Source organism: Malaclemys terrapin, chromosome 3 (assembly GCF_027887155.1).
Source record: "Malaclemys terrapin pileata isolate rMalTer1 chromosome 3, rMalTer1.hap1, whole genome shotgun sequence".
Lineage (NCBI taxonomy): Eukaryota > Metazoa > Chordata > Testudines > Emydidae > Malaclemys > Malaclemys terrapin.
The window spans coordinates 123,878,716-123,902,325 of record NC_071507.1 but is presented as its reverse complement, the minus strand read 5'-3'; the positions used below and the strand labels follow the sequence as shown (position 1 = coordinate 123,902,325).

The 23,610-nt window shown below is 42.2% G+C and overlaps 1 protein-coding gene across 4 annotated transcripts in view; it reads right to left on the bottom strand.

Annotated features, from left to right (window-relative positions):
* Positions 1–4,828: 4,828 nt before the first annotated feature.
* The window catches only part of FYN (FYN proto-oncogene, Src family tyrosine kinase), a 188,852-nt gene continuing 170,070 nt past the window's right edge, over positions 4,829–23,610 (bottom strand). For all 4 annotated transcript variants that reach the window (XM_054023095.1, XM_054023093.1, XM_054023096.1 and 1 more), the window contains 2 exons: positions 14,663–14,794; positions 4,829–6,450 (listed from right to left, as the gene is read on the bottom strand). In XM_054023095.1, the coding sequence (XP_053879070.1) occupies positions 6,242–6,450; positions 14,663–14,794 (341 nt within the window). In that variant the 3' untranslated portion in view covers positions 4,829–6,241. The remainder of the gene's footprint in view (positions 6,451–14,662; positions 14,795–23,610) is intronic.

Here is a 23,610-nt window from a genome sequence, read left to right as displayed (position 1 = left end):
GCCTGCAAGCTAGTGACCCATTTTTACCCCCGTAAGGGCAGTCTCTGAATCCACCCTCTTTTCTCCTCTGTCTGCTCCTCCCTGCACACCCATGCCACAGGCCCCAAACTGCAGTTACTCTCCATGGATGGCTGGATGTGCCTCCCTCAGAAGTCTGCTTATATTGCTCTTTGCATCAACCCACCACTACACTGCAGGAGCAGAGCATGCCGCTACCACAACTCTTCTAACCCTCCGTTGTTCTAGGGACAAGAATCAAACACATAAGTACTCGGACACAAAAATTAGAGTCTACTCTGTTGTTAGACTGTCCTCTCCTCTAATCAGTTACTCGTCAGAGTCCATTTTTATGTCTTACAAGTAATTGTTCTCTTGTTTTTCCTAGGATGAATTTCTCAGAGAAAGGGGAAGAATAGGAAGGAATTGATTAGTGTATTTACTGCTTTGAATTTTTAACAACAGCCTCTACCTTTTCTAACACAAATTTGATTTTGTCACTTGCACATATTTTTGCGTACAGATGTGGAGTCCGGTTTGAAGCTCCTTGGAAAAACCAATGGCCACTAGGTTAGTGACTACTCTACACAGAAACCCTGGCCCCATTCAGGTTAATGAAGAAATTCCCATTGACTTCAATGGTGCCAGGATTTCACCTCATATATTCAATAGAATCCCTTCCCATCGGTTTGGCTGTGAAAATTTCCAAGGTAACTAGACCTGAGGATTTAGATGGGAGAGATCAAACATCCAATACAGGTGAAATCTCATCTAACATCTGAACCTGCTTTAGTTTGTATAGCTAAACTGTCTCGCTTCCTAAATTAAGATAGTAGGGAGGACTGTTCCAATTAACGCTACAGAAATCCTTTCAGTGGTGAATTCCCTGCACGTGAATTAATCACTGGGAATTATAATTGCTTTCTAATGGGACTGTAGAAATGTAACTCTGGAATCACATAGCAAACAGCCTGTAATTATTCTTTTAAGATGGATAGTCCTCTTCCTGTCATGACCTGAGAAAAAGGTAAACATCCTTCCACCTGTACTGTTTGTAACTAACACTCTCTAACCCCCTCTTAAGGTTAATGAGTATAGTACACATATTAAAAGAGGAGTCACTGTGTGATAGCAGCTCTTGTACACGTCCACATTATCTTGATTTTAACCTCTAGGTCCCAATAAGTATTTATACTAATTTAATTATTGCAGTATCTGAGTGCAGGGCAGTTATGTGCTAAACCAACAAATATGAGGCAGTCCTCCATTTACTTTGTAGGTCTGGTGGGTCCATCTTCTTGGCTCTACACTACTTTCAAATTTGTGGACTCCACTAGAGACACCCGCATAGGAGGAATATTCTCCATTTTCAATTCTTTTTTTAGATCCATCAGTTAACCAGTTTTTAATCCAATCAATATAGGATATGTTGATTTTCTATAGTGCTAATTTTTTAAAATTCAGAACTTTATGTGGGACTAAGTCAAATGCATTACAGAAGCCTAAGTATGTTATGTGAACACCTTTATCAACCAAATTTATGATCTCATCTTGTAGGAGCTGGATTTTATGAGATTTAATGTATGATTTGATTTCATCCTGTCAGCCACCCTTTTTGAATAGCAGAAAGGAATGATAGACCAGAACAATCCTTATGACTGATTATGGTCACCCTTTTGTTTTAGGATAAGTTATAATGTCTACTATGGTTTCCTATATGTATTACAATATAGGCACTCTAGTTAAATATACATTTCTTTGTTTTAAGGTTTTAGTAAGTAAGAGACAGGATTCTCTATTGTGTCTATGTTAAGTAGATTAGAGGAACATTGAGGGCCTGGGTCTCAATGTAAATTGTCTTGGTTATTGATTGTAAAACTTAACAAGGTTTAATTTGCAATGCCTTTTTGCTTGCTATAAAATACTACTGTTTGTATTCTCAATTTGTTTGTGTAGGGTTACCATACGTCCGTTTTTTTCCGGACATGTCCGGCTTTTTGGTAATCAAACCCCCGTCTGGGGGGAATTTCCAAAAAGCTGAACATGTCCAGGAAAAAATAGTCCCTGGCTTACCTTAGAGTGGGCGCTGGGGGGCTGCTGTGCTCCCTGACTCCTGGGCTCTGTAAGCGCCGAGCTGGGCACTTCCCCTCCCAGGCTCTAGCTGCGCTGGGGAAGCGCCGGCCGGGGGCGCAGGGTCTGGGGGCTGCCCAGCAAACCGTGAAGCCAGTAGCGCTTGGGCAGCCCTTTTCGCGTGGCTGGGAGGAGGAGGAGGAGTTAGGGCGGGGACTTTGGGGAAGGGGTGGGAAAGGGGCAGGGCCAGGGCCCCGTGGAGTGCCCTCTTTTTTTATTTTTTAAATATGGTAACCCTCGTTTGTGTGAATGAGGAATATATGCATCAGGAAAAGATAAGGTGTGAAGGCCATTGTTATAGCCAGAGACAAGGAAGAAGGAGTGAAGAGACTTAAAGGACATCAAAGAACCATCAACACGCATCCATAATGAAGGGCAGATTGGCGACCCTGAGGTAAAAGCTGTCACCCCTAAGGACAATTGATTAAATTGGAACAAAGGACAGGATGACCCTCTCGGAAGTGTATTGGAATGTTTACACCAGTTAAGAAGTAACTGGTAACAAACTGACACAGCAAAATCCATAGGCTTCAGCAGAGAAAAAATCCTATAAGAACAGGGTGCTTGGCCATGGGACTTTGGGTTTGTCTTGCCACACTCCAGGAGCATCGGATTGCGACCGATAGAGCCCTGCTCCCCTCTGCGACCAATCTGGCTGGCCACTCGATTGATCCAGATTCTGGACTGGTAACTATAAACATCACTGCAGGACTGTGTGCGTATGTGTGTCTGAAAAGCATATGGTAACTGTGGTATTCTCAATAAATGCTGTGCGTATTTACCTTCCTCTATAAAGATCCTGTGTGCTTTGTATGAGCATAACAATCTCATCAAAACACAGCAAAAAGTTTGTTTGACAATACCCATTTCCCACAAAATCATGTTTATTAGCATCAATCATGTTAACATCCTTTACTTCTTTATTGATTGTGTCCCATAACAGCCTTTCCATGATGTTTCCCTGGTTTGATGTCATGCTAACCAGATTATATAGTTATCCAGGTCATCCTAATTATCCTTTCAAAATACTGGCACATTGTCTTTTTTGCCCATACTCTAGAACTTTCCTAATGTTCCAAGGTTTGTTAAAAATCAGCATTAATGGTTGAGAGACTTCCTCGGCTAATTCTTTTAATACTCTTGGATACTTGCTTTACTGCAGATTTTAAAACATTGACTGGTGGAAAAGTGTGATTTTTTAAAATGTAATGGTGTTCCTTTCCAGAAGTTTCAGAACAGTTCTGTGTCTGTCAGTGCCTACTAAAGGACTGTTATTAATTTGTAACTTAAATGTCACCAGCTTGTTTAAATATGTTGCTAATACTTGCTTTGTTTCATGGAGGTAGGAGAGTTTTGTTCTGTTTTAATACTAGCAAGCAGAAGCAGAATAGCTACCAGAGGAAAAGGTCTGAATGTGTCAATCAGCAACTGGAACATCTGCATAAAAGTTATGTGCAGACTAGCCCAGGGCAGCAATGTAGCAGAGTCCAACATGGTGCTCATGGCTTGGCAAGTGACAATCCCAAGATTTAAAAATTAAAAAACAAAAAACAAATCAACACAACAATTGTTTCCAACTGGAAATGCATACAAAATCCCAGCCATTCCCAGTGCGTGAATCCCATCCTGTGCACATGTATTGGGGTACCACAGCTAATAGCACCATGTCCTTAAAAAGAACAGGAAACAAACAGGAAAATGCTTCGTTGTACTTAGTTTGTTAATTGTGGAGCACTATTTAGGATTTGGCTGTGTCAGCAATCAACTGTATCAGAACTCATTGTGCTTTGGCTGGCGTATCAAGATAATTTTTAAACCTCACTTTAAAGATCTCAGCCCTGTAGGTTTTAAGGATGGTGGTGACTGAGGGAGAAAGATGAACATAACTCATTTGGGCAGATTTCTATGAGGAGACTGGTTAAACAATCCTAAAAATATTCCGTCACCTTGAGTATTCAATTGCTAGAAGGCTAGAAATATCACATGCACAATACACATTACATTAATAGTGCTACAGTTTTTGTGGCAATCACAGCCAAAGTTTTGAGTGATTTTTTTTCACAGAACATTAGCTTGTTTGATAGAAAGCAACATTGCTGTACAGTTTTATACACCAATAAAGGCTAGATTTGTGAGCTGCTTCTTTGAAAGAAACCTTTCAGCCAATGATCAGTATTGCAAACACTGAACAACTCATTCCCTGTATTTCACCCGATTATTGCTTTACTAGCTTAGTAACTGAAAGAAGGCCTATTAAATTAATAGGTTAATATTTAGAATATGACTGTACAACCTAAGTAAGATAAAATATTAAACAATAAAAATTGTATTTCAACCATCAAAATGTATTACTTGACTAAACATGGTTTCAACATTCTTATGCAGTAATAAGACTAACGTTGATCAATTTGTCTATGCATAAAACAATCTTTTCCTGTGACACTTACATCCCCAAATATAAATGACGACATCAAGAGAGCTATTCTAGAAAAAATAGCTCTTCCGAACACAGAACTGTGAAATACTCTACATGTTCACCCATCCTTGACATTGAACTCCAGCTGTTTTGAATCATATTAGCTTTGTAGTTTGGACAATGATACCAACAAACAAATGGCCAAGTACACCCCCTATTAAAGGTGATGCCAAAATGGTATTTTTCCCTTCTTCTCTCCATGATTTAAACAAAAGAACAAATATCCAAAGGTAAAATGCTCTCTTTTAATTACTAAATTAAGAAAGTTAAACAGTTTTAAAATGTAAACTTGCAAATAAATCATAACAAAATGTAATTAAGACTTTAAAATTTGCAACTCAGTATTAAAAACTCAATAGAAATAGAAAGGAATTGTTTTTTGGTTAAATGTAAGTCATTCAAGGCTGGTACAAATAGACAGCTGAAAAAGTAATACTTTGTTCTGTGCATCTCCCATGAAATGTAAAGAAGTGCATAGTAATTCCACTGGAGAACTCGCAGACATATAGAAAGTAATTTCATTAGCAGTACAGGACATTTAACACACTTATTTTACAATGGGCAATGTTACACATAAAACAGAAAATCCTAGTTGCATGATAAACAGTTTAGTAGGTGGACATGACTAAAATGCTATGGATTTAGGATCATTTGAATGTGGTTACAATGTTTATTAAATAAAAGTTTTTGAAACATTTCAGTATACATGTTTTGATACAAGAACTTGCAGTTTCAGTCTTCCAGTTCAAAAGGTGATGGTGTGGTTTTTCTTAATTTAAATATGTTCATTTTAATTTGAAGAACAAATCATAACACGCTTGTCAAAGATTGGAAACATTACTGTAAATACAGCACATGATTCCTGAAAGAGCAAAGTTACAACCATCTACAGGTACATAGTCATAAACAAAAAGTGCAATCCAATTGAAAAAATTCATGCTTGGCAAATGCCAAAAATTAGATCACTGGCTTTCAGAATCTCACCAGTGTTTACATGTTTGCAGTAAAATTATCATGTTCTGGGTACTACTGTATCAGCCTGGCTCATTCAATCTGAAATGAGTTTCCTCTGCAACAGAACCCATATACTGTATGTACAGGTATGTATATATATTTTATATATATATATATATATATATATATATATATATATATATATATATATATAAAAAAGCAAAAAACAAACACCTGTCCTGATTTTTTTTTGTTAAAACATGAAAAAAAATGTTTTAGACAAAGAGGCCACTTTGGGAAAATAATACTTTGAATTGAATTGGGAGGAGACTAGTTAAAATCACATAGGTTTCGCATTTTTTAAAAAGGAAAGCACAAGGATCAGTTATTGGCACTAAGTTACTATTTACACTGAACAGAGGTTTTGCAGTTTACGTAACATCAATACAATGCAGTTTGAGTCTCTGATTAAGAAAAAACAAATGTTTTTCTCCTTGTCATAGAGGACATTCAGATTATTAGGACAAGTGGTCATGGACAAGTTCTGTAGAAGTTCTCAACTTCAGACTCATGTGCATTCTGGTGCTGGAAGATGCTGCACTTTGGCGAAGCCGGTCACTGAGTTGGAAGCTAATGGGGGGGCGGGGTGACACCTGATAATGACAGTCTGTGTAGACCAGGAATTTACAAGTTGTCACCAGGCTGGTACTGGGGTTCTGTTGCAGTAAAGTAGTCTTCAAGGAAACCCTGCAAATATTCAAAAGTTGGACGTTCTTCTGGGTCTTTTTTCCAGCAGTGGATCATAAGCTCATGCAGGGAGCTGGGACAGTCCTGAGGACATGGCATCCTATAACCACGTTCTACCTGTTCCAAGACTTCACGGTTATTCATACCTACAAAGAGGCAATGTGAAATGGTCTCTGTTAAAATACATAGACTTCTCGATGTATAATACATACACTTTTCTCAAGCTTATTCAGTCCTTTTGTAAAAGGAAAACAAAAACAAACAGTTCCAGCTTTATAACTACTCCAGTATAAACTGGATCCATTTTCTTCCTAAGCCACAGATCAGTAAAACGCTGCTCTCAGGAATACCCCTATATCCACTCCATTGACTTCAAATGAATTGTCATGAGTGTAACAAAGGGCAGACCGTGGTGATGTGTCAATAGATAGTTGTGCAATCGTCTGTGAAAAGGTTTGTTTAGAGTTTTTACAGCCTTTTGGTATGCAGAGCTTTTTTTTTCCCTAATCAGAATCCTAAAAGTTTTTTAAAAATATGAAAATTGACTTTTATAAAGGCTCAATTTGAGCTTGCTGAATTTTAAAAAAATATTTTTAGTGCTTGCTGGGAATGATGTGGGCAGAATTCAAGAAGAATACCAACAACACTGCTTTTAGACTATCAGATATCACTGACAGCATCTCTAATATTTGTACAGAAGTTTATGGTTATTGGTGACAGATAGTCCCTTGTTCTGCATCTGACTTTGTTCATCCTGTGCTAGATATTAACTGCAGAATTTGCTTTGACAGAAAACTGTAACGGTTACATATGGGAGTGCAGTTTTAAGGGTATGGGTTAGTGCCAGTGTAGTTTCGAGAACACACCAATGTTCCTTCTATTACTTCCTATCCAAAAGAGAACAAGTTTGTTCTGATGGAAGAGATGGGTAAAATATAAAAAACAACCCTGCTCGCAAGGAGACCAACTCTCCCTGTAGAGAGACACCTCCTCCATGATCCCGCTCTCGGGCTACAAGATATACTCCCCACTATGTGTTCCACTGCCAGACATCTGCCTTCCTTATCTGTGCCTTGGCTTTCCATTCCTCTCCTCCCCCCCCCCAACAACAGATCATTCCGTTGAATTTTTTCACCCTAAGTAGTTAAAACATATTAGCAACCTTCACTTCATCTTAACTAAATTCTTTTATTTTTTCTTGGTTTTTTAATAATTTAAAGGAAAAAGTCCAGTACCTCTGCCATATGGAAGTATTTACCAGAAAATATGTACATTAATTACACCTTAAATGGCAGCTTGGATTTCAGCTTGCTAGTACTGTAACAAGTTTTCTCCCAAGCTATACCTGCAGACTTAGTATCCTTAACCCTGTGGGTCCTGCTGAGAAACTCTGTAGGCATCTCAGACTCTAAACACACTAGGCCAGCCAGACCTTTGGCATATCTTAAAAGTCTGCCACATACCAAATGGCCCTACACATCCAGATGGGCCTCATTTGTCAACATGTAACTTCCAAAATACATGCCACCAGTTTTTGAAAATGGCAAAAATACCCATTGCTCTGCAAGCCCTTCACCAGAAACAAAAGGTGAAGTTTCTAGGTCTCACTGTTTTTGAGACACACCATCAGCGCAGTGAAAATCTGTCATGCAGGCAAAATGTCCATAAGTATTTGTTTCATGCCACCAATGTACATAATACACAAAAGCATAAAGGCAGTTTTTGCCCCAAAGAGATTACAATTGAAAAGACAGGCACGTAAAAGGTGGTATGCCCTGGGAAATACAGAAGCTGGGTGACAAGGTTTTGTGTTTTGAATTACAAACGCCTCTAATTTTTCAAACTCTCATCTGTGAATCAGCTGGGTCAAGTCACCTCACATTTTAGTGTAAAAATCTCTTCAGTGCTTCTTGTCCTTCACAGGCTAAATTATAATTCTTTCAACCTTGAATAAATAAAGTGCCACACATAGGTAAAAAATATTGTTTGTTTACATTCTAGAATTTTTATGTTGGCTGGGTCCCTTCACGTGCAAGGGAAGTACAACACAGATAGCAGCAGCCCCATCATCACTAACTTTCCTCCCAAATGTGAATTAATTAGCATTTTGTTATTCTGGGATATTAGTTCAGTATTTTTATCCAGTGTATTATTTCATGCAGGCCAGTACATGGTGAAACTTGATAGTAGACTATACGCTGTAAGGAAAAGCCTAAGGAGAGAGTGAGGGAGGGGAAGGAGAAACAGTTCTCAACCTCTCTCTCTCTCTCTCTTTTTTTTTTTTTTTTTTAAAAAACACGTGGGAAAGATTAACAAATTCCATGTACTGTGCTAACTGGAAACATATTGACATTCTCCGTGCACCCCAGAAAATCCAGCTATAAAAAAATGAATCTGGCTATTGCTTGTCATCCTAGTGTTATCCAGAAGAATTCTTCTCACAAAGTCAGACTCAATCAAGCTACCACTGGCATTCATTTCGGAAATTCATATCTCTGCCAATAGCTACAGAATCCATACTTATCCAATCAACTTTACTGTGTTTCAAATGAAATGAGCTATCAATTTAAAAGGGACAGTGCCAAGATAAAAAAAAATCATCTTTGAATCCATCTGTATTACTAGTCAGATATTTGATTTATTGGAATCACTTAAATCGTTATTTTTATTTTGTACTTCTTATGCTGTTTGTTTACTTTCCTACAAACTTTTTAATAGGATAAGTGAATTTAGATAGGCCAGTTTCACTGTTTCTTCTACATTAGCACAATGCTGTTGTATTTCCATTTCTAACAAAGCAGAATATTTAAATGATTTGTACAGTTCACTTCTCGTCTAAAAAAATCCAACCTTTTAATTTACTTAAACAAATACATACAGTCAGTTGTATCTGTAGTAGGTTTCTAAACCCTTTACAAGTTTTCGCTTACAAAACGTATGTCTGGGAAATAAACTGCTCAATAACATCCTATTTTAGGCAGCAGAAATTTCACTGTCCTGGATTTCAGCTGCATTCAAACTTTTTCTAGAACAAGCATTTGGGCCAGGGAAAACATTTGCACTTAAGTTCTAAAAGGCAATTTTTCTATTAGCTCCTGATTCCACCATAGGAGTGAGAAAACACATTGCTTTATTGGTGAAGGATGTTGCCATTTTAAGACCACACACCTTTCCTGTCTCAGGTTATTAGAGATTTGCATGTGAATCACTAAAGCTGCTGGGAAGCTATACGAATCTGCTGCCCAAAGCTATACAGATCAAAAACAGAGACGCTCTCCCACCTGGTTTACCTAGAAAAGCGCCGACAGAGTTTCTCACTCCCGATCACTTTCCTTTATTTTGGGGGAAAGGGACGGAGTGTCATAAATGGGATTTAAAAGCTCAGTTCTGGCCTGTAGAGAAGTCCCGCTAGCAAAGGGCTTGTCTACACTGGCACTTGACAGCGCTGCAACTTTCTTGCTCAGGAGTGTGAAACCCCCCCGCAAGTTTCAGCGCTGTAAAGTGCCAGTGTAGACAGTGCACCAGCGCTGGGAGCCGTGCTCCCAGCATTGGTAGCTATGCCCCTCGTGGAGGTGGGTTTTTTTAAGAAGTGCTGGGAGAGCTCTCACCCAGCTCTCTGCCGCGACTACACATGCCATGTTAAAGCACCGCTGCAGCAGCGCTTTAACGTTGCCAGTGAAGACGTGCCCAAACTGAGGAAAAGTGCTGCAAGCTGTCTTCTGAGGACTCCCTTGTCAGCCCTGGAGCAGAAGGCAGGATTGAGGGGGAGGGGCATGCATGCTATAGAGATTGTGGGCAGCACTCAGGGAACAGGTTTCTGTAACTTAGCCCCTTAGGGCTGTTTAAATTACAGCAGCAGCCTCTTTAGCCCGAAATCAGGAGGGTGCAGTGATGGCTTTATGCTAGTTTACTCCCCTACTCCTTTTCCCTGGGCTGAGTTTTGTGCTGCGTCTTTTAAAGGCACAGCACATAATCACACTCTAAATTAAACTGGGATATTTCAGGACACTCATGATTTGTCATATCTTTTCCACAGATTAATTTAGGTTTCTCTTCCTATGTAGCTCTTACTCTTCTGATCCAAAGGGTATCTCTCTTAAATAAAAGCTTTCCCAATTATTGCAGTATACAGCCACGCTGCCTCCTCTGCACGAATTACTTCCCTGTCCCATACAGCCACCCTCTCCACCTTCACATTCCTTCACTATACGTTTCTTCTGAACGACCCATAGAAAGTGAGTTCTATGTATAGCTGTAACACAACCAACCCCACAGCTAATTTCTCACAATATCTTTTGCGTCTTTTAGACTGTGTCTCACTACTTGCTTAGCATCAATGCGCTTGGTACTGTACAATACACAAAGTAAAACTATCCCTACCTTGACAATTTTAATCTAAGGCTATGTCTTCACTACCATGGGATAACTAACCCACATAAGCTCACTGCTGTAAAATCTTGTGGAAACAAGGCACTTGAGTTCTGTGTGGTACAGTAGGTGAGGTCAACCACAGACGTGAGGAAAAGTGCTGACCTTACCTAGCTACCTAATGGTAAAGACTACGGTGCCTTGTCTCCACTAGGGTTTTACAGCAGGATAGCTAATGCACGTTAGTAAAAAAGCACCTTCTTTGCAGTGAAGACACAGCCGTACCCTAAAATCATCAGGGTAAGAACAGTTTCATTTGGGTATTGTACAGTACCCACCTTATTATTGACTCTACATAAACAATAAGGATCCCGCTCTGCTTCATTCGAGGTGCTGCAGGTTTGTAGGCTGAACTGGGTGTTGAACTCCAGTGGTAGACATTGGTGAAGCCAGCTCCTGCGTCCCTTGCATCAATATTTCTTTTTCTCTAGGTGCTCAAAAAACAACCGAACTAGAGAAGCACATCTGGATTGTGTGCGTCTCATACCCTGGTTTACTGTACCAAAAATATATACTGAAGTACCTCTGAGAGAAATGCCAATACCAGATCAAACAACTGTATGCTTCAAAGCCAATGTTCTTAGTCAAGGAATTGTGTATATTTATCTCTAAAACGTGATGCCATAGTCACTAAGTAGCATCTGTTAGCTAAAGGTGAAGTACAGTAAATTGCATCATGATGTTTCAGAGTAGCAGCCGTGTTAGTCTGTATCATGATGTTGTAATCCTTCACATATCTTTTTCCCAAGTGTGTTATTAAAGGGTTTGAGCAATATGTTTAAATTGCATTTAACTCTGTACAACATAGGAATAAATTTGGCCAACAGCTAAGAAAAACTGACTATTCCCTCAAATGGCTTTGAAACCCTTACTTATGCTATGGGTCAGATTTTAAGAAAATGTCCTCTAATAGGCAGAGACATCCGCATGTGCTGATACCATTCAGCACAAAAACTGAGTAGCTATCAACTTTGGGTGTGTGAATGAGGGTGCAAATTTGGAGGCAATTTGGAAAGAGTCCCATCAAAAAGGCCAACTTTCAGTTTTCCAGAAACAAAAGCAGTTGTCGTCTTTGGAAGATGAAACTCAGGCTGAGTCAGCAAAGTTGGCAGGCGGACTGGATAAAAGTTCCAGCTCTGGCCCATCTCAGGGCCTCATTCTTCACTCTGTTACACCAGCATAAAAACCAGGGTAAATCCACAGCAGTCAGTGGCGCTGCACCACAGTAAAACCAATGTCAGAGTGAAGGATCAGGCTACTTTTATACTCACATGCCCAAGCTAATATACTGAGCTAGCCACACCCCAAGGAGGACAACCACTGGAAAGGCCAAGAAAGAGGCAGCACCACACTTTCAAACCCCCAAGTGGGAAGAAAATGATCTGTTTTTTAAAATGGTTTATGTTATCATTTCCTATGTATTTTTTTTCCTAAAGCAGAAATAATCCTCATGGCATTAGCCAATATTTTCAAGAACCACTTTGGACATTTTGAGCTAACAGCCAAATGACTGACTCTTCCTCACAGTGAACAGTATCTTATGATGCAAACAGTCCCACTGAAATCCATGGGAGAGTGCCTGTGGATATGTAATTGGTACTATTTGCCGTGAGACATGGTTGCACAATTGGGCCCTTAGCCTTTGTAAACAGAGCTTTGCTATTTTCCAAAGGCCACACACGGATGGAATTCTGTACAGGGTTTGATGGCACTGTGGCAGATACTTCTCCAAGTAGAGCATGTACATATGCTGCCATTCTGTGCATGAACATACTAATAGAAATTTTAACACCAGAAGCAGGACAGGCAAGGCAGATGTGCTTGATCAGTGTAGTTGGAATGTGCGGCTGCACTGCCCGATAAGCAACATTTTAGACAATAATCCTGCTGTACAACAGCCAAAGAATTGTAGCCTCCTACTTCTCAACTGTAGTAAAGAGAAGATTAAGATCCAAGGGGAATGTGGGTAAAGCAAAAACAGTAAAACTAAAAATAAGTTGACATTCATTTTGGCTTTGGTTCTCTCATACCCCATGTAGTTTTATTCCCCCCCCCCATGTACTAATAGTGACTAATATTTTTTTCTCTTACTTAATTGGCCTCTCAGAGTTGGTAAGACAACTCCCACCTGTTCATGCTCTCTGTATGTGTGTATATATAGCTCCTCAATATATGTTCCACTCTATATGCATCCGAAGAAGTGGGCAGTAGCCCACAAAAGCTTATGCTCTAATAAATTTGTTAGTCTCTAAGGTGCCACAAGTACTCCTGTTCTTTTGGCAGATACAGACTAACACGGCTGCTACTCTGAAACCTGTCATTGTTGAAGTTGCTTACTTCAAGCTCCTGTCTTCTAAAGGGTTAAAGAGAGCACCAATAAATGAACTGAACATTGCAGCCCATCTGTTAAGAAATCACGCTACTGCTGGCAGGGACTGCTAGGGCTGGGCTATAAGGTTTAATTGTGAGCCTTGACATCCCTTTAATCTCTGCCTCCTTTTCATCAGTGTCTGAAGCTCACAGCTTTACCTCCTTCGCACCCAAAATGGAGCACCAGGATGCTTGATTTGCAGACTGAGGGAGAGAGAATGCCGTACTTCCCATTCATATCCACAATATTTCCCCTTCCTCTGTCCGTCTTCCCTTTTCTGCTCTATGTTGTGCCTTTGGCCAGGAACGGGGAACCACGGCCAATGGGAGCTTTGGGGGAGGTACCGCAGGCGAGGGCAGCGCGCGGAGCCCTCTGTCAACCCCAGGGGCCGCAGAGACGTGATGCCGGCCACTTCCAGGAGCGGAGCGGCATGGGGCCAGGGCAGGCAGGGAGCCTGTCTTAGCCCCGCTGCGCACTACTGCCACCCCGGAGCTGCTCTAGGTAAGTGGCGCCGGGCCTGAGCCTGCACTCCGAACCCCTCCTGCATCCTGCACCCCAACCCCCTGCCCTGAGCCCTCCTGCAATCCAAACCCCTGCCACACCCCTACTGCACCTCAACCCCCTGCCCTGAGCCCCCTCCTGCACCCCGCACCCCTCCTCCACCCCAATCCCCTGTCCTGAGCCCCCTCGTACATCCCTCACCCCTCCTGTGCCCCAGCCCCGTGCCTTGAACCCCTTCCTGCACACCGCACCCTCTCCCACAGCCCTGCACTCCCTCCCGTACCCTAAGCCCCAGCCACAGCCCTATGTTCATGGCCCTGCATGCAATTTCCCCACCCAGATGTGGCCCTCGGGTCAAAAAGTTTGCCCACCCCTGCTCTAGAAGCTGTTCGAGTGAAACTGTCCCTTCTGAAAACATACATAAGCATGTCCATTCATCTCTAATGTAAGTATCACTCCATGGCAGAGTTTCAAAAAGAAAGTAACAGGCCCTCACTTTCCCCTCCCTAGAGAATTTAACCCATTTGTGAACCTGCACTGGGCTGGTAGCCACATGTTACATGAATAATTTCTTTCACTTCCATCGGTTTTTATACCCAGGATTGAGATTTAGAAGTATTTTAAAAGAGATTTGGCAACATCAGGTATCAAAGCTAGAACATCTAGACTGATGTATAAATGGATGAATCCATTCTGTATCTTAACTACGATGTTAAAAAAAAAATTGAATGCAAATGCTACTGTGACTTATTTGGGCTAAAATAAAGTATTTTACATTGTCTATTATTTTGCTGGAAAAATGATCAATTTAATTGATATTAGTAAAAATAAATCAGAATGAAGATAGATTAGATTTACTGTCCAGACACCACCCTTATAATGGCATGGACACATTAGGGCCTCAAATTAGGAAAGTATTTAGGCATATGCACAACTTCAAGCATGTGAGTATAATCCCATCTGAATTCAGTGCAACTACTCACGTGTTAAGTTATGAATGTACTTAAGAACCTTCCTGAATTGAGACCTAGATTAGTATTGTCGACTGCTTTTCTTACCTGGGTATGGCACTCTCCCTTTTGTTACAAGCTCTGTGAGTAATATTCCAAAAGACCATACGTCTGATTTTATTGTGAACCTTCCATACAATGCTGCTTCTGGCGCAGTCCATTTAATGGGGAACTTTGCACCTAACGAAAGAAACAAACAAGTTATGATCAAGCTGTGGGCAGTACAGAAGTAACAAATGACGGTTTCATTCTGTGGGTGCTGCAACAGTCAAAGTACTGCATACAGACATTAGCAAATAACTCAGTGGAATATGGTCAAGGCTGTAATGTGTGATTCATGGGTAGAATTTGTGAAGGGAAGGGAAGGCTTAAGAGGGGCTTGTGGGATCAAAGAATCATAGAATATTAGGGTTGGACGGGACCTCAGGAGGTCATCTAGTCCAACCCCCTCCTCAAAGCAGGACCATCCCCAACTAAATCATCCCAGCCAGGGCTTTGTCAAGCCAAGCCTTAAAAACCTCTAAGGATGGAGATTCCACCACCTCCCTAGGTAACCCATTCCAGTGCCTCACCACCCTCCTAGTGAAACAGTGTTTCCTAATATCCAACCTAGACCTCCCCTACTGCAACTTGACACCATTGCTCCTTGTTCTGTCATCTGCCACCACTGAGAACAGCCGAGATCAATCCTCTTTGGAACCCCCCTTCAGGTAGTTGAAGGCTGCTATCAAATCCCCCCCTCACTCTTCTCTTCTGCAGACTAAATAAGCCCAGTTCCCTCAGCCTCTCCTTGTAAGTCATGTGCCCCAGCCCCCTGCTCATTTTCACTGCCTTCTGCTGGACTCTCTCCAATTTGTCCACATCCTTTCTGTAGTGGGGGGCCCAAAACCGGATGCAATACTCCAGACGTGGCCTCACCAGTGCCGAATAAAGTGGAATAATCACTTCCTTTGGGCTGCTGGCAATGCTCCTACTAATGCAGCCCAATATACTGTTAGCCTTCTTGGCAACAAGGGCACACTGCTGACTCATATCCAGCTTCTCATCCACTGTAATCTGCAGGTCCTTTTCTGCAGAACTGCTGCCTAGCCACTCGGTCCCTAGTCTGTAGCAGTGCCTGGGATTCTTCAGTCCTAAGTGCAGGACCCTGCACTTGTCCTTGTTGAACCTCATCAGATTTCTTTTGGCCCAATCGTCCAATTTGTCTAGGTCCCTCTGGACCCTATCCCTTCCCTCCAGTGTATCTACCTCTCCCCCCAGCTTAGTGTCATCTGCGAACTTGCTGAGGTGCAATCCATGCCATCCTCCAGGTCATTAATAAAGATGTTGAACAAAACCGACCCCTAGGGCACGCTGCTTGATACTGGCTGCCAACTAGATATCGAGCTGTTGATTACTACCCATTGAGCCCGATAATCTAGCCAGCTTTCTATCCACTTTATATTCCATTCATCCAATCCATACTTTTTTAACTTGCTAGCAATACTGTGGGAAATAGTATCAAAAGCTTTGCTAAAGTCAAGGTATATCACATCCACCGCTTTCCCCATATCCACAGAGCCAGTTATCTCATCATAGAAGGCAATCAGGATGGTCAGGCATGACTTGCCCTTGGTGAATCCATGTCAACTGTTCCTGATCACCTTCCTCTCCTCTAAGTGCTTCAAAATGGTTTCCTTGAGGACATGCTCCATGTTTTTTCCAGGGACTGAGGTGAGGCTGTCTCTCTCCCCCAGAGTCCCTGTTAGCATGTTTCTCTCAGAGAAACATTGTCAACAATTTAAACTCAATACTGAGGTTTTATAAAAAAAGAAATTTAAAAAATCAACAGAAACTTTTGTGCATGTTTTCTCCCAATAAAAATGTTTTCAATTAACATTTCCCTGCAGCATTCACAACCCAAACATTGCTACGCCATGCTAGTTCATGAGAACAGAAGTGAAATTTATTAGAAAAACACCTTTCTAGACTCACTGTCCTAAGGGAGCAAAAATATAAACAAACAGTAAACCATACATTAAAAAAATCTAATATGTTACTAGTAACATGCCAGGATTAAAAAAAAATACTGCAAATGAAGTTTCTTTGGATGTGATGTCAGGGCAGAATTTTGGCCTGTGATTTATATCTTGACAGTGTCCTTTTACGTTCTCTGAACTGAAAAGTCTGTAGTTATGTGCAGTTCTAATGTGTTCATCCATCATCATAGCATGTAGGAGCCAAGGTGGCAGCAGGGTTGATTTTTTCCCTTTATCAGTGAGTAAAATAATAGGTCTTTAAACATTGATTTATTTGCTTTTCCAATCATTAAAACATTTTTCTACAAAAATGGTGAAGTGTTACTTTTAAAAAAATCTTGCAGTAATAATTAAGTGGCATTACCTTCTTCTGATTCCTAGTGGCCAACACCCTCAAATTGTGAAACATATTGAATTAGTGAGAATTGTTAGCATTTGCTCATAGAAGTTGTTTATAATATATAAAATATAATTATAATAATATAATATAATATATGGAGATATACCTATCTCATAGAACTGGAAGGGACCTTGAAAGGTCATCAAGTCCAGTCCCTGCCTTCACTAGCAGGACCAATTTTTTTGCCACCGGTTCCCTAAATGGGCCCCTCAAGGATTGACCTCACAACCCTGGGTTTAGCGGGCCAATGCGAAATCACAACTTTGACAAATGACTTCTAGGTAGTTAATTTACTGCACTACTTACAGTAATTTGCTAATACTGTTTTGCTATCTCATTCAGTGATCAGTGCCTTGAATTTTCTCCTGTTCTAAGCAATATGACTTGGGCTCAGAATACAAAGTAGACAAAGTAAATCTTGAGTTCCCTTAATTGGTAAAATGCTAGACATTATTTAAATATATTGTAGGAATAATTTTAAACTCAAGAACTGAATTATTTACAAATTAATACATATTGCTGAAGCAATTGGAACACAGGTTGAGTTGCTTAGGTAAGTCTTGCCAAACTTAAAGACACAGGCCAACATTTTCAAATATGGGTGCCTAAAGTTAGGAACCCTTTTAGATACCAGTATAAACATAGCCTGACTCCACAGTGCTGTGCACCTGCAACTCCCATTAACTTCAGTGGGACTTGCAGATGCTCAGCATGTCTGAAAGTCAGGCCATTTCATACTTATGTGGGTAAACACAGATCTAGGAGCCTAATTTTAGGCATTCAGGTTTGAAAATTTTGGCTATGAGCACATTCTCTTATGTTATTTCCTTAAGGGACTGGTCTGAGATTACAGAACTTCCTGTCAAAATTTGCAGCGAATCACCTTATCCTCTTCTAAATTATTCCTTAAAATCTATCTTAGTGGTGGTGTCTACAAATCACTGCTGTGTGCAACGGATCGGAATGGCTGTCTGGACTCCTCATCCTCAGCATTGGCTGTAGGAGGCTGGCACCTACCTGGCTTCCCCAATTACTGGCAATGCTGAGGAGTGAGGACTACGAGCCTTGCACAGCTCCCTAGAGAAAGCGTGAAATGCGTATATATAAGGTTTAAATTTTGTATATGTTTGGGTTGCTGCTCCAGATGGCCCTGAACTGCTTGAAGATCCACATGTCATGAAGGGCAGGGACTACATTCCATGGTGCTCACGTACATGCAGATGCCAAGGCAGAGGGTCACCACCCTCTGCAAAGTAGTCTTTAGGTCTGGAGGCCTGGACTTTGGGTTGTTATTTATTTCACATATTTAGTTTGTTGATTTTCCTTTTCCTGTTTCACTCTGTAGCTGAACAGTTTCCTGCTCTTGTGTGTCCTGCTAGGATCCAGAGATGGGAATTGTCTGGGTACAGCCCTGGAGGATGGACACCCCACCGGGCTCCTCCACACAGCCCTGTCAATTCCCACTTCATCCTCCTCTTCCCTACCTAATACAGTGTTTCCCCAGGGGATGTACTGGTAGTGGGTGCTGGAGCACCATGGGAAGGTAAGAGGTGGGGAGGGGTTACCTTTCCTGTGTATCCTTTAAAATGTCCCCTCTCCTGACATCCGAGACAGAGAAAGCCAAGTGTAGGGAAATGCTGTTGAGACAACAAATGGACTGTGCCAGGATAACCCCCCAATATCTGGGGATGGGGTGAGACTGGATGTCTGTCTGTAGTGGCTGCTGACTGAATACATTTACTATTTTGTAAATAGGTGGAACATTTATTGTGTTAATAATAATAATAATACTTTTTTAATGTTGTGTATTTTGCTTTATTTTTTTTGTACCATTTGATGCTGTCAGGGCTAGAGATGAAGACAACGGCTGAGTCCTACCTCGGGTGCTCTTGGGCCTGCAAGGAAGTGGGCAGATGAGTATCCTGACAGATGCTGTGCTCTGAGCTGGCAGAGCCATCACTGAGTGGTGGGGCAGGAGCATTGTGGGATTGCACCGAGAGGCCTAACTATGCTGCTGCAGTTGTGATGCTTGCATTTCCTGTTCACACCAGCACTGCAGTAGTGTAGAGGGCCACGTTACAGTGTACGACAATGTCTAGCCTGCAATCACAGTGATGGTGTGAAGTGTTTGCTGTACCTCACCTTTGTAAGAAGCCGTAGGTGGAAAATGTGTTTTTATAGGAGGCTAAGGGGTTGCAACACCAAAATGGTGTAGTGTAGACAAGGCTTCTGAGAGCAAGGGGGTGGTTGATCAGCAGGGCTGGCAACCTTGAAGGGGATATGGCCAAGGCCTGGCCTCCCTTTTACAGTGAAAACCAGACATAACTGCCACTGCTAAATGCACTCCTCCCAATGCCTGTCTATGCCTCACATGGGTACAATGCCTCAAGACACTACAGTTCAGATGCCACCCCACCACAGCTTTTGATCCACAAACTGTAACTGAGCCCACAGAGTGCAATACATTATTTAAAGTCACAGGCAGGGCTAAGACAGTACATTAAACTAGCCACATTCATGCTGTGAACAAACGTCAGATAAAATATACATTACTGACAAATGTGCTAAGTCGTCTCATGGGCCAGATCCTCATCTGGCATAATATGGTTTATTTCCACTGGTGTGAATGGAACTATGCAGATTTATATCAGAGGGGGATCTGCCTCAGTGGTTTCTGCTGGAACTGTAAGTACTGTGTTTATTAAAAGCTAACAGATCTGTAATGTGACTGACAAACCAATCACTATCTAAATATATTAGGTCAGCACAGTCTGTCCTTACCCAGAAGTCAAGTCTGAATTGATTGCTTTTATCAATTATTAAGGGAATAAGCAGGAAGAACTGGAAGTGCTAATAAATAAATACAACTATGACATTGTTGGCATCACTGAAACTTGGTGGGATAATACACATGATTGGAATGTTGGTGTGGATGGGTACAGCTTGCTCAGGAAGGATAGACAGGGGAAAAAGGGAGGAGGTGTTGCCTTATATATTAAAAATGTACACACTTGGACTGAGGTAGAGATGGACATAGGAGACGGAAGTGTTGAGAGTCTCTGGGTTAGGCTTAAAGGGGCAAAAAACAAGGGAGATGTCATGCTAGGCGTCTACTACAGGCCACCAAACCAGGTGGAAGAGGTGGATGAGGCTTTTTTCAAGCAACTAACAAAATCATCCAAAGCCCAAGATTTGGTGGTGATGGGGGACTTCAACTATCCGGATATATGTTGGGAAAATAACACAGCGGGGAACAGACTATCCAACAAATTCTTGGACTGCATTGGAGACAACTTTTTATTTCAGAAGGTTGAAAAAGCTACTAGGGGGGAAGCTGTTCTAGACTTGATTTTAACAAATAGGGAGGAACTCGTTGAGAATGTGAAAGTAGAAGGCAGCCTGGGTGAAAGTGATCATGAAATCATAGAGTTTGCAATTCTAAGGAAGGGTAGAAGGGAGAACAGCAAAATAGAGACAATGGATTTCAGGAAGGCAGATTTTGGTAAGCTCAGAGAGCTGATAGGTAAGGTCCCATGGGAATCAAGACTGAGGGGAAAAACAACTGAGGAGAGTTGGCAGTTTTTCAAAGGGACACTATTAAGGGCCCAAAAGCAAGCTATTCCGCTGGTTAGGAAAGATAGAAAATGTGGCAAAAGACCACCTTGGCTTAACCACGAGATCTTGCACGATCTAAAAAATAAAAAGGAGTCATATAAAAAATGGAAACTAGGACAGATTACAAAGGATGAATATAGGCAAACAACACAGGAATGCAGGGGCAAGATTAGAAAGGCAAAGGCACAAAATGAGCTCAAACTAGCTACGGGAATAAAAGGAAACAAGAAGACTTTTTATCAATACATTAGAAGCAAGAGGAAGACCAAAGACAGGGTAGGCCCACTGCTTAGTGAAGAGGGAGAAACAGTAACAGGAAACTTGGAAATGGCAGAGATGCTTAATGACTTCTTTGTTTCGGTCTTCACCGAGAAGTCTGAAGGAATGCCTAACATAGTGAATGCTAATGGGAAGGGGGTAGGTTTAGCGGATAAAATAAAAAAAGAACAAGTTAAAAATCACTTAGAAAAAGTTAGATGCCTGCAAGTCACCCGGGCCTGATGAAATGCATCCTAGAATACTCAAGGAGCTAATAGAGGAGGTATCTGAGCCTCTAGCTATTATCTTTGGAAAGTCATGGGAGACGGGAGAGATTCCAGAAGACTGGAAAAGGGCAAATATAGTGCCCATCTATAAAAAGGGAAATAAAAACAACCCAGGTAACTACAGACCAGTTAGTTTAACTTCTGTGCCAGGGAAGATAATGGAGCAAGTAATTAAGGAAATCATCTGCAAACACTTGGAAGGTGGTAAGGTGATAGGGAATAGCCAGCATGGATTTGTGAAGAACAAATCATGTCAAACCAATCTGATAGCTTTCTTTGATAGGATAACGAGCCTTGTGGATAAGGGTGAAGCTGTGGATGTGGTATACCTAGACTTTAGTAAGGCATTTGATACGGTCTCGCATGATATTCTTATCGATAAACTAGGCAAATACAAATTAGATGGGGCTACTATAAGGTGGGTGCATAACTGTCTGGATAACCGTACTCAGAGAGTTGTTATTAATGGTTCCCAATCCTGCTGGAAAGGCGTAACGAGTGGGGTACCGCAGGGGTCTGTTTTGGGACCGGCTCTGTTCAATATCTTCATCAACGACTTAGATATTGGCATAGAAAGTACGCTTATTAAGTTTGCGGATGATACCAAACTGGGAGGGATTGCAACTACTTTGGAGGACAGGGTCATAATTCAAAATGATCTGGACAAATTGGAGAAATGGTCTGAGTTAAACAGGATGAAGTTTAACAAAGACAAATGCAAAGTGCTCCACTTAGGAAGGAAAAATCAATTTCACACATACAGAATGGGAAAAGACTGTCTAGGAAGGAGTACGGCAGAAAGGGATCTAGGGGTTATAGTGGACCACAAGCTAAATATGAGTCAACAGTGTGATGCTGTTGCAAAAAAAGCAAACATGATTCTGGGGTGCATTAACAGGTGTGTTGTGAGCAAGACACGAGAAGTCATTCTTCCGCTCTACTCTGCTCTGGTTAGGCCTCAGCTGGAGTATTGTGTCCAGTTCTGGGTGCTGCATTTTAAAAAAGATGTGGAGAAATTGGAAAGGGTCCAAAGAAGAGCGACAAGAATGATTAAAGGTCTTGAGAACATGACCTATGAAGGAAGGCTGAAAGAACTGGGTTTGTTTAGTTTGGAAAAGAGAAGACTGAGAGGGGACATGATAGCAGTTTTCAGGTATCTAAAAGGGTGTCATAAGGAGGAGGGAGAGAACTTGTTCACCTTAGCCTCTAAGGATAGAACCAGAAACAATGGGTTTAAACTGCAGCAAGGGAGGTCTAGGTTGGACATTAGGAAAAAGTTCCTAACTGTCAGGGTGGTTAAACACTGGAACAAATTGCCTAGGGAGGTTGTGGAATCTCCGTCTCTGGAGATATTTAAGAGTAGGTTAGATAAATGTCTATTAGGGATGGTCTAGGCAGTATTTGGTCCTGCCATGCGGGCAGGGGACTGGACTCGATGACCTCTCGAGGTCCCTTCCAGTCCTATAATCTATGAATCTATGAATCCCCACTTATCAAACCGTTTCTGAATTAATTCTGTGTGAGAGCAGCAATTCTTGTCTGGCTGTGCTGCTTACATCGTGGCCTTCAGACGAACAGCTAGTTCACTGGAGTCAGTGAAGGAAATAAAGTCCATCAGACGCATGGATTCTCAGGCCAGTGACTCTATTAAAGAAGGATATTAATAAGAGTCACAGGACTGCAGGGCCATCCCTAGCCATTTGGGTGACCTATGCCTCCCTCCCCCAGGGTCTGGGAGGCAGGAGCTGTGGGGAGCCACTTTTGGGGGCCCCTCAGGCCCAGAGTGGCCGAGGGGATTAGTGGGGGGCCAGGAGCAGCCCGCTCCGCTTCCCTCGCCCTGGCCCCAGCTTCCCGCCGGAGTGGTCCTTTCCCCAACCCAAGCGACATGGCTGGGGCCGGGGGAAGGGAAGTGGAGCAGGCTGGGGCTGAGTCTCTCCGCTTCCTGCCAACGGTGAGTGCGGGGGGCCATCCTTTCGCCGCACTCCCCGGCGGTGGGAAGCGGAGCGCCACGGCTGGGAGCTGGCGGAGTAGAGCAGGCTGGGGCCGTGTTGCTCCGCTTCCCGCCGCCGCCGGTGAGTGCAGGGTCACTGGGGGAAGAGGCGGAATGGGGGCGAGTTGGGGGCGGAGTAGGGGGGAAGGGGAAGGGGCAGGGTGGGGGGAGTTGTCCGCCCCCAACCCTCCCCCAGGAACGGCCCTGCCCCTTGCAGGGGCGGGGCCAGCCGAGGAATAGGGCTGGTCGCCGGGGCTGGTGCTGCCACGTATGCAGCATGCAGCTGCCTAGGGCACCATGAAATTTGGGGCAATTTGGTGCCCCAAATTTCATGGTGCCCTACGCAGCTGCGTATGCTTGGTATGCCTAAGGACGGCCCTGCAGGCCTGTTACTAAACTCCTTGGATTTCTGGGCAGGATGAGGGAGA